The 11,449-nt window shown below is 66.2% G+C and overlaps 1 protein-coding gene across 1 annotated transcript; it reads right to left on the minus strand.

Annotated features, from left to right (window-relative positions):
• Positions 1–950: 950 nt before the first annotated feature.
• On the minus strand, positions 951–11,214 carry KCNN4 (potassium calcium-activated channel subfamily N member 4). The gene is made up of 9 exons (XM_050929785.1): positions 10,908–11,214; positions 9,105–9,200; positions 6,369–6,778; positions 5,049–5,178; positions 4,202–4,312; positions 3,290–3,408; positions 2,674–2,743; positions 2,231–2,408; positions 951–1,040 (listed from the first exon to the last, which is right to left on the minus strand). Exons 1-9 carry the CDS (start codon positions 11,106–11,108, stop codon positions 1,033–1,035), a joined length of 1,323 nt encoding a protein of 440 aa, XP_050785742.1. The 5' UTR covers positions 11,109–11,214; the 3' UTR covers positions 951–1,032.
• Between the last annotated feature and the right edge of the window lie 235 nt (positions 11,215–11,449).

An 11,449-nucleotide genomic window follows, 5' to 3' on the forward strand; every position in this document is an offset into this window, starting at 1 on the left:
CGAGCATGCACAGCCTTGTCTAAAGAGGGGAACCAGGCTTTCACACTTAGCCCCCTTGCACGCCGAGCCGCCACCTGTTATGACACCCATGTGCTCTGTATTTCACGTTTCTACGGTCTCTCACGGCTGCTCGCAATCCCAAAGCCCCTTTTGCAAAGCAGGTGCTTTCCAAGTCTCGCACACTGGGTCCCTCGCATGCCAGAGCCCCTGGTGCAAAGCATGCGTCTGCCGTGTTTCACAGCTGGCATCCCTCACATACTTGTTCACAGTCACGCTGCCCCTGGTGCAAAGTGCAAGCTGGCCGTGTTTCACAGCCTGGCTCTTTTGCACAATGGCTCACATTCACCACTCACCCTTGTGCACAGCATGGGCCTGCTGTGTCTCACGCCCTGGAGCCTTCACAATCCCAGAGCCCCTTGTGCAAAGCTTATGTCTTCCCTCCCTCACATCCTGGATTCCTCGCATGCCAGCTGCCAGTCACAGCACCTCTTGTGCAGAGCACGCACTGTGTGTCCCTCAGTCCCACGCAGGGCTGCTTGCACTCAGCGATCCCCTCGTGCAAAGCGTGTGCCTTCCCTGGCTCACATCCTGGATCCCTCGCACACTGTTCACAATCACAAATCTACTGGTGCGAAGCACGTGTCTTCCATCTGCAGCTTGGGTCTTTGCACGCCCACTCACAGCTGGGGGTGTCCTGCTGCAAAGCGTGGGCCTGCTGCATGGATCGCTCCCCAGTGGGGAGCCCCTCGAGGAAGACGTGTGCTGCCATATTTCACCTGACGGCGGCCGTGATCTAACCAGCCCCCCTTTGGGGGTGTAACCCTCTTGCACTTTGGAGCTGGGGTGAGCACAGGCAGCCTGCGGTTCCAGCCCGTGGCCACCAGGGAGCGCTGTTGTCCACCCATTCCCAGCCCCCCAAGTGGCATCTCCTTCAGTCCCAGTCGGGGTACAGGGGGCTGAGTCCCTGCAGGCCCCTATGGGGCAGGCGCCCCTGGACCCGGGTCTGGGCTCCAATGCAGGGTCAACAACGCCTCACCGGCCTGCAAAGCAGAGAGAAACGGAGCCAGAGGTTAATCTCGCCCCAGGGGGAACCCGGCCCTTTACACTTCACACCCCAGCGCCCCCCTCCCCCCACACTAAGGGGTGGGGAGGAAAAGGGGGGCTTATGGATTTGCAGGCAGAGCTAGTGTGGGGGGGAGCCCAGGGCTGGGCTAGCAGGGGGCTGCAGGTCGGGAGTGAGGGGCACTGGCAGAGCTGAGAGGGGAGGGGGCAGGGCTGGGCTAGCAGGGGGCTGCGGGTCGGGAGTGAGGGGCACCGGCAGGGCTGGGCTGGCAGGGGGCTGTGTGTTGGGAGTGAGGGGCCCTGGCAGAGCTGAGGGGGGAGGGGGCAGGGCTGGGCTAGCAGGGGGCTGCGGGTCGGGGCTGAGGGGCACCGGCAGGGCTGGGCTGGCAGGGGGCTGCGAGTCGGGAGTGAGGGGCACCGGCAGGGCTGGGCTAGTAGGGGGCTGCGGGTCAGAAGTGAGGGGCACTGGCAGAGCTGAGGGGGGAGGGGACAGGGCTGGGTTGGCAGGGGGCTGCGGGTCAGGAGTGAGGGGCACCGGCAGGGCTGGGTTGGCAGGGGGCTGCGGGTCAGGAGTGAGGGGCACCGGCAGGGCTGGGCTAGCAGGGGGCTGCGGGTCAGGAGTGAGGGGCACCGGCAGGGCTGGGCTGGCAGGGGGCTGCGAGTCGGGAGTGAGGGGCACCGGCAGGGCTGGGCTGGCAGGGGGCTGCGGGTCGGGAGTGAGGGGCCCTGGCAGGGCTGAGGGTGGAGCCCTGGGCTAGTAGGGGGCTGTGGGTTGGGAGTGACGGGCCCTGGCAGGGCTGAGGGGGGAGGGGGCAGGGCTGGATTGGCAGGGGGCTGCGGGTCAGGAGTGAGGGGCACCGGCAGGGCTGGATTGGCAGGGGGCTGCGGGTCGGGAGTGAGGGGCCCTGGCAGGGCTGAGGGGGGAGGGGGCAGGGCTGGGCTGGCAGGGGGCTGCGAGTCGGGAGTGAGGGGCACCGGCAGGGCTGGGCTGGCAGGGGGCTGTGGGTTGGGAGTGAGGGGCCCTGGCAGGGCTGAGGGTGGAGCCCTGGGCTGGGCTAGTAGGGGGCTGCGGGTCAGAAGTGAGGGGCACTGGCAGAGCTGAGGGGGGAGGGGGCAGGGCTGGGTTGGCAGGGGGCTGCGGGTCAGGAGTGAGGGGCACCGTGCCCACCTGTCTGGCTGTCCTGGGGCTGTAGCAGCCACTGCTCCTGCGGTTGTTTGGCCTCCAGGGCGGCCGTCACCAGCCTTGTCAGCGCATCCAGCTTCTGGTCCAGGGTGTTGATTCGCTTCTCCAGGCCCCGCTGGGAGGTGCTGAGCCCGGTGCTGAGGTCACAGAGAATCGTCTGCACCTGGAGGGGAGCAGACAAAACCCCGGGGCATTGTGGGAAAGTGGCCCACTCTAACACACTAGACCCCACTCCCCCCCGGAGCCGGGGCGAGAACCCAGGAGTCCTGGCCCCCAGCCCCCCATCCTGGCTCAGTCCCTGCAGCTTATTGTCCCCGAGCAGGGGGCTGTGTGGGGCTGGGTTACTTAGGGGTCCTGGGAGAGGGACGCCAGGCTGGGATCCCCAGATCAAAGACTCCCCTCCGCTGGGACGCGCAGGCAGGACTCACCTTCGACATGTCCACCAGGGTGTTAACCTGGTCCCGGAGCTTCCGGTGCCGAATCCGGACCTCCCGGAACCTGCAGAACCGGAGAAAGCGCTCAGCTGGTGCCCCTCACTCCCGACCCGCAGCCCCTGCTAGCCCAGCCCTGGGCTCCCCTCCCCACCCCCACCCCACAGCCCTGCCAGTGCCCCTCACTCCCGACCTGCAGCCCCTGCTAGCCCAGCCCTGGGCTCCCCTCCCCGCACAGCTCAGCTGGTGCCCCTCACTCCCGACCCGCAGCCCCTGCTAGCCCAGCCCTGGGCTCCCCCCCGCACAGCTCAGCTGGTGCCCCTCACTCCCGACCCTCAGCCCCTGCTAGCCCAGCCCTGGGCTCCCCTCCCCACACCCCCACCCCACAGCCCTGCCAGTGCCCCTCACTCCCGACCTGCAGCCCCTGCTAGCCCAGCCCTGCCCCACCCCAGCTCAGCCAGTGCCCCTCACTCCCAGTCCCCAGCACCCTCCCAGAGCTGGAGAGAGAACCCAGCAGTCCTGGCTCCCAGCCCTGTGCGCTAACCACTAGATCCCACTGCCCCCACCCCTACAGGCCGGGAGCGGACCCAGGCATCCGGGCGCTGTCACTCACCTGTGGATGGCCGCCAGCAAGCGCCTGTGCTGTGTCCGGGCCCGACGCCCGGCCCTGGCCTTGCTGTGTCTGTGGAAGAGCCAAGCCGCCTGCAGGACGTTGGCTGCCGAGTTCTTCATCTGGGGGGGACGGAGACATGTCAGGATCCTGAGCCCCTCATCCTTCCCACAATGCACCGGGGCAGCTGTGCCCTACCCCCCCCCCACCTGGGGCTCTTGGGGTGGGATGGGAAGGGGCACAAGGCACCTGAACTCTGAGCTCCCTCCCTATACTTCCCACAATGCACCTGGGCCACAGGGTTGGCCACTTTCCCACCATGCACCTGGGGCCTTAGTATTCCCCCATCCCACAATGCACCTGGATCTTGGCGGCTGGGCACGTTCCCACAATGCACCGGGTTTTACTGTTCCCCTGTCCCACAATGCACCTGGATCTTGGCGGCTGGGCACGTTCCCACAATGCACCTGGCTTTCCAGGGCTTGGCCACCTGCTCACAATGCCCCTGTGTCGGCTTAGCCTGTGCAGGCCCAGCCAAGCCCCACCATGCCCAGGGGGAGGGGGATCAGGGCCTGGCTGGGGGGAGCGGGGGGGCACGGGGGGCCCTGCCCTCCCCCCCCAGCAGGCACCGGCAGCGTTTCCCATCCCCGTCCACTGAAGGATGTTTGTAAATCAGCCACATTCCCGGCACCGGGAGGGGAGTGAGGTCAGAGCAGGGGGGCTGGGAGCCCGGACTCCTGGGTTCTCCCCCCAGCTCTGGGAGAGGAGTAGGGTCTAGTGGTTAGAGCAGGGTGGGAGAGGGGCTGGGGGCCGGACGCCTGGGTTCTCCCCCCAGCTCTGGGAGAGGAGTAGGGTCTAATGGTTACAGCAGGGTGGGAGAGGGGCTGGGGGCCGGACGCCTGGGTTCTGCCCCACCTCTTTGGTGCACTGTATGTCCATCATGAAGTTGTAAACGTGTTTCTCCGCCCGGTTGAACTCCATTTTGTCAGCTGCCACTGCCACCAGCAGCGCCGTGCAGCCAACGCCCTGCGGCAGAGACGGAGGATGCGATTAGCCAGGCAGTGCCCCAGGGCAGCACTAGGGGGCGCAGCACTGCGGGGGGGGCTGACCCCAGAGCGGCACTTGGGGGCGCTGCGCTGTGGGGAGGGAGGGTCTGGCCCCAGGGCAGCACTGGGGGGCGCTGCGCTGTGGGGAGGGAGGGTCTGGCCCCAGGGCAGCACTAGGGGGTGCTGTGCTGTGGGGGGGGTGTGGCCCCAGGGCAGCACTAGGGGGCGCTGTGCTGCGGTGGGGGGGGTTGGCCCCAGGGCGGCACTGAGGGGCACTGTGCTGCGGGGGGCAGGGGCGGGGGGGCTGGTCCCAGGGCAGCACTAGGGGGTACTGTTCTGCAGGGGGGGGTTGGCCCGAGGGGCCGCTGTTCTGTGAGGGGGGGGCTGGCCCCAGGGGCCACTGTGCTGTGGTGGGGGGGGTTGGCCCCAGGGCAGTATGAGAAAGCGCTGTGCTGCGGGGGGGCAGGGAGCTGGCCCCAGGGCAGTATGAGGGGGCGCTGTGCTGCGGTGGGGGGGGTTGGCCCCAGGGCAGTATGAGAAAGCGCTGTGCTGCGGGGGGGCAGGGAGCTGGCCCCAGGGCAGTACTAGGGGGCGCTGTGCTGCGGTGGGGGGGGTTGCCCCAGGGCAGTATGAGGGGGCGCTGTGCTGCGGGGGGGGGGCAGGGAGCTGGCCCCAGGGCAGTACTAGGGACCGGGGGTGGGGGGCAGGGCCCTTACCATGATGCCGGTGCACAGACAGACCAGCCGGCCGCACGCCGTCCGTGGCACCACGTCCCCGTAGCCGATGGTGAGGAAGGTGATGGGAATGACCCACAGCGTCTCCTCCAGCTGCCATGCTCTGTTCTCCCTGCGGCGCGGGGGGCACAGAGACAGCGTCAGAGACCCCCCCACTGAGCCTCCCCGCCCCCACAATGCCCCTGGGCCTTCTGCCTGGCGGCTTTCCCAGCATGCCCTTGGGCCTACAGCGGGAGCCCCTCAACCCACAATGCACCTGGCCGCTTGGCTCCTTTTCCATGCTGCTCTTTCGCCTTCAATTGCCGGTTTTCCCACCATGCCGCTGGGCCGTTGCCACTTTCCCATGACGCACCTTGGCCTATGGCCGCTTTCCCACGATGCACCTTGGCCGATGGATGATTTCCCATAATGCACCTTGGCCTAAATTAAACTGCTTTCCCATGGTGCACTTGGGCCCTAAGTTGGCCCCTTTCCCACAATGCACTTTGGCCCTGGACCACTTTCCCACAGTGCACCTGGGCCTGAAGTTGCCTGTTTCCCACAATGCCCCAGGGCCCTCAGCTGCCTGCATCCCGGCATGCCCCGGGGCCGGGCCTGCCCTCCCACAGTGCACTCGGGGCCCATGCTGGCCGCTTTCCCGGCATGCCCCGGGGCCGGGCTGCCCTCCCACAATGCACTCGGGGCCCACGCTGGCCGCTTTCCCGGCATGCCCCGGGGCCGGGCTGCCCTCCCACAATGCACTCGGGGCCCACGCTGGCCGCTTTCCCGGCATGCCCCGGGGCCCCGGGCTGCCCTCCCATAATGCACTCGGGGCCCGCGCTGGCCGCTTTCCCGGCATGCCCCGGGGCCGGGCCTGCCCTCCCACAATGCACTCGGGGCCCACGCTGGCCGCTTTCCTGGCATGCCCCGGTGCCGGGCTGCCCTCCCACAATGCACTCGGGGCCCACGCTGGCCGCTTTCCCGGCATGCCCCGGGGCCGGGCTGCCCTCCCACAATGCACTCGGGGCCCACGCTGGCCGCTTTCCCGGCATGCCCCGGGGCCGGGCTGCCCTCCCACAATGCACTCGGGGCCCACGCTGGCCGCTTTCCCGGCATGTCCCGGGGCCGGGCTGCCCTCCCACAATGCACTCGGGGCCCGCGCTGGCCGCTTTCCCGGCATGCCCCGGGGCCGGGCTGCCCTCCCACAATGCACTCGGGGCCCGCGCTGGCCGCTTTCCCGGCATGCCCCGGGGCCGGGCTGCCCTCCCCCTATGCACTCGGGGCCTACGCCCCGGGGCCCCGGGCTGCCCGCGCCCGCCGCACCTCTCGCAGACGGCCAGCACCCAGGAGGCGGTGAGCCAGAGCCCCAGGGTGAGCACCAGCAGCACCCGGCCCGGCTGGCGGTTGACCAGCAGGCGCAGGACGAACGGGTACTGGAAGCGGATCTGGTTGAGGGAGCCGATGGTGCGGTACGAGGCGTCCCCCAGCACCCGGCTCTGCAGCAGCGCAGCCCGCGGCACCAGGTAGAGCCGCAGGAACATCAGCAGCGACAGCGGCGTCTCGGCCCCCGGCAGGAAGGGGGCCGCGGGGGCCAGCTCGGGGGCCAGGCACGGGGAGCCCCCCATGGGGAAGGGGTGCAGGGAGCAGACCAGCAGCTCCAGCAGGATCAGGCCCAGCTTGGGGCCGCTCACCGCGAGGCGCCAGTCCTGGAGCGAGTTGTCCAGCATGAAGAGCTGTGGGGGGCGAAAGAGGGGGAGAGCATGGAACCCAGGAGTCCGGGCTCCCCACCCCCCATCTCGGCTCTAACCCACCAGACCCCACTCCTTTCCCAGAGCCGGGGAGAGAACCCAGGAGTCCGGGCTCCCCACCCCCCACCTCGGCTCTAACCCACCAGACCCCACTCCTTTCCCAGAGCTGGGGAGAGAACCCAGGAGTCCGGGCTCTCCACCCCCACCTCAGCTCTAACCCACCAGACCCCACTCCTTTCCCAGAGCCGGGGAGAGAACCCAGGAGTCCGGGCTCCCCACCCCCCACCTCGGCTCTAACCCACCAGACCCCACTCCTCTCCCGGAGCCGGGGAGAGAACCCAGGAGTCCTGACTTCACCCCCCACCTTGGCTCTAACCCACCAGACCCCACTCCTCTCCTGGAGCCGAGGAGAGAACCCAGGAGTCCGGGCTCCCCACCCCCCACCTCGGCTCTAACCCACCAGACCCCACTCCTCTCCCGGAGCCGGGGAGAGAACCCAGGAGTCCTGACTTCCCCCCCTCCCCCGCCCCGGTCACTGTTTCTCTCCTTTGTTTTCACTTTCTCCATCTTTCTTGCCTCTCTGGGATTTGCCCCTGCCTGGAGGAGGATCCTCAGTTCAGTTGCTCAACGCCCCCCCACCCCCCGGTCCCCTGCTGCGGGCAGGGGCCAGTCACGGCCCCCCACTGCCTGGCCCCCCAGGGGCCATCAGGGCAGGGGCAGGGAGACCCAGAGCTACTCTCCCGCTAGAGGGGCCCAGGAGAGGCTGGACCAGGATGCGGGCGGGGGGGTGACCCACTGCTGGGTGGGGCTGAGCCCTGCTCCCTGTCTGTCTGTCTGGGCCATGAGGTGTGTGTCTGTCTGGGCCACGAGGCGTGTGTGTGCGGTGACTCACCGCCGGGATCTCCTCGCTCTCCCGCCCCAAGAACCCGGGGCGGGAAACTTCCACCCTCGCAAGATCAACCTCCCATTTCCACCCTGCCGGCTGCTGGGACTCCAACACCACGTGTGTGTCTGTGTGTGTATCTGTGTGTGTCTGTGTGTGCCCGTGCGTGTCTGTGCGTGTGTGTCTGTGTCTTTGTGTGTGTGTCCATGAATGTGTCTCTGTGTGTCTCTCTGTGTCTCTGTGTGTGTGTGTGTGCCCTTGTGTCTGTGAGTGTGCGTCTGTGTGTGTATCTCTCTGTGTGTCTGTGTGTCTCTGTGTGTGCCCGTGTGTGTCTGTGTGTGTGCATGTGTCTGTGTCTTTGTGTGTGTGTCCATGAATGTGTCTCTGTGTGTCTCTCTGTGTGTCTCTGTGTGTGTGTGTGTCCGTGTATGTCTGTGTGTGTGCGTGTGTGTCTGTGTGTCTCTGTGTGTGCCCGTGTGTGTGTGTGTGTGTGCGTGTCTGTGTCTTTGTGTGTGTGTCCATGAATGTGTCTCTGTGTGTCTCTCTGTGTGTCTCTGTGTGTGTGTGTGTCCGTGTGTGTCTGTGTGTGTGCGTGTGTGTCTGTGTGTCTCTGTGTGTGCCCGTGTGTGTGTGTGTGTGTGCGTGTGTCTGTGTCTTTGTGTGTGTGTCCATGAATGTGTCTCTGTGTGTCTCTCTGTGTGTCTCTGTGTGTGTGTGTGTGTGTGCCCGTGTGTGTCTGTGTATCTGTGTGTGTCCATGAGTGTGTCTCTGTGTCTTTGTGTGCGTGTGTGTCTGTGTCTCTGTGTCTTTGTCTTTGTGTGTGTGAGAGAGAGAGAGAGTGTATGTGTGTGTGCAGCAGGGACATAAACAGCCAACCCACAACTCACAGCCCTCTGTCACCCACCAGCAGCCGAGGCAGCTAGACAAGCCCAGACTCAGCCTGATCTGGGGAGATTAGATGGAATCTGCCCCCAACTGATGGAAAAATAGTCAGTGACCGTTTTCCGTCACCGGTTTGGGGGGTTGGAGTGGGGGCTGGGAGCCCGGACTCTTGGGTTCTTTCCTCGGCTGTGGGAGGGGAGTGGGGCCTAGTGGTTAGAGTGCGGGGGTTGGGGGGGCTGGGGCAGGACTCCTGGGTTCTTTCCCTGGCTCTGGGAGCAGAGTGATGTCTAGTGGTTAGAGTGAGGGGGCAGGAGTGGGGGAGGAGCCAGGACTCCTGGGTTCCAATTTGACTTAGGAAAAGCTGATAAGGAGGTGGCCACTTTCGATCCAAGAGCTCAGAGCAGCTGGGGGGAGCTTCAGTCCCAAAAAGGGGAACCCCAAATGTAGCCCCACCCCACCCACTGCAGGGGAGCCTTCTTCGGGGTGGGAGAATCAGGGGCAAGTCTGGAGGGGGGAGTTCCTAGGATTTGAGGGCAGGAGCCTTACCTGGATCTCCTTGACGTGGAAGGCGAGGATGAGGGCCAGCAGGGTGGCGGTGGAGAGCGAGAGGAGGCATTTCACCAGGAACAGATACGCAAACCACTGCGGGGTGGGGGAGAAAACAAGGGTGAAACCCCCCGAGCCAGCCAGGCCCTGCCCTGGGGCTGGATCAGAGCCAGCACCCCCTAGAGGGGAGAGGCCCCGAGCCCCATTCCCGCCCCAGCCAGGCTGGGTGGATCTGGGGTGTTTGACCCCCCCCCACCCCCAGTAGCTCTCGGTGCAAAATCTCATTGTTCTTTGTAATCAACCCAGGAAAGCGGCCACCAGCCAAGGCTGACACCACAGCCGGGCCCCAAGGGAGCGGGGGGTGGGAATCGCCCCCCCACCTGTTCCCTCCCCCCGTCCCGTGGCTCTGCTGGCAGAGGGCTGCCTCCGGCCCAGTTCAGATCACAGCCCCACCCTGAGCAAACACGGCGCTGCCGGGGCAGGTGGAGGGTTTGGAGCGAGGCCGGGAGGATTTGCCACGGAGAAGGCGGCAGGGCGCGGGCAAGGCTGCTTAAAGGGAGGCAAATGCAGGGAACCCAGAACCCAGCCCTGATAGAACCCAGGAGTCCGGACTCCCAGCCCCTCCCCCCTGCTCTAACCACTAGACCCCACTCCCCTCCCAGACCCAGGGAGAGAACCCAGGAGTCCTAGCTTCCAGCCCCCCCCCACTCTAACCCCCAGACCACCCTCCCCCATGCCCTGTGCAATGATTGATCGATCTCCTCTTCCGTATGAAGCTGCCACCTCCTCCTTCCTGATCAATATTTATCCTGTCACTGGCCCAGAATCAACACCCCTGGTGAAGGGCGCGATTGTGTTGGGAACAATCGGAGCAGCCAGTCCTGGCGGCTTCTTGCACAGGGGCTGGATGGTGCCAAGAGCGAGAGCGGGATGGCCAAGGTCTGCACCAGGAGCTGGTGCCCAGCGAGACATCAAAATGAGCACTGCTTGTGCCTCAGTTTCCCCACTGACTCCCTCGGCTCCCCTAGCACCACACGGGGGATCAGGCCAGCCCTACCTGCCAGGGGAGCACCCCCACCCCGCTCCCTGCAGTACAGGTTGTTTCTGTACCGTCTCCGGGTTCCCGCCCTGACATGCCCACAGAAGGGAGAGTTCTGGGAGAGGGCCCAGAACGGATCCAGGGGCCCGTTCCAGACACTGAGCCAGGCTGCGCCCACGGCTAATCGCTGGGAGGGTCCATTGGCCACCGGAGAGTCCTAGCCGTTAGCCAGACCCCACTGAGACTCCAGAGCAGGGAGTCAGGACTCCTGGGTTCTACGGCAAGAGACAAGATGAGAACCCAGGAGTCCGGGCTCCCAGCCCCTCCCCCCTTCTCTAACCCACTAGAACCCACCCCCCTCCCAGATCTAGAGATAGAACCCAGGAGTCCGGGCTTCCAGCCCCTCCACTCTGACACTTCCCCCCTCCCCCAACGGCCCGTGCCTGACGGCTGGTTTAATAAATTATTTGAATAAGTTTCTGCAGCCTGGGGCTGGTGGCACCAGTCACCGAATTCCAGCACGTGGCGGCTAGTTCCGGGATGGGGCTGCAGGTCGGGAGTGAGGGGCACCGGCAGAGCTGTGAGGTGGACCCAGGCTGGGCTAGCAGGGGCTGCGAGTCGGGAGTGAGGGGCACCGGCAGAGGTGTGGAGTGGACCCAGGCTGGGCTAGCAGGGGCTGCAGGTCGAGAGTGAGGGGCACCAGCAGAGCTGAGGGTGGGGAAGCAGGGGGGGCTGCGGGTCGGGGCTGAGGGGCACCGTCCTACCTTGCAGCCCCCGAACCAGGCCAGCTCTGTGTGCAGCACCATGAGCAGGATCCCCCCGAGCGCCAGGGCCAGGCCCCAGCCCGCCAGCTGCCCCTCGGCCTTCAGCAGCCCCTTCCGCTGCTGCAGCCGACGCAGGTTCTCGCCCGGCGCCCCCGGCACGGGCAGGACGGTGGCTTCGGGGGGGTTCTGCTTGACTCCCATCTCATGGGCGTAGGGGGGCCTGGGCAGGCAGCGGGCGAGGGATCCCCCGGCTGGTCCCCATCGCTGGCGCTTCAGCAACCAGCATGCAGCCAGCGTGACACCGGGGTGGGGGCACAACCCCTAGGGGGGCTGGCAGGGGCACGGAGCGGAAACAGGGGGGCAGAGGAAAAGAGAGAGCTGGAGAAATCAAGGGGGTGGGGAAGGAAGGAAGGAGGGGGTGCGAGTCACTGCAAAAGGCCGGGCAGCAGAGAGAAGGGGATGACTGGGGAGAGACGGGCCCACGAGCGAATCAGCCTGGCAGAGGTGCCAGGACCACAGGAACGGGACAGCCCCAGAAAGAG

This window comes from Gopherus flavomarginatus, chromosome 20 (genome assembly GCF_025201925.1).
Source record: "Gopherus flavomarginatus isolate rGopFla2 chromosome 20, rGopFla2.mat.asm, whole genome shotgun sequence".
Taxonomy (NCBI): domain Eukaryota; kingdom Metazoa; phylum Chordata; order Testudines; family Testudinidae; genus Gopherus; species Gopherus flavomarginatus.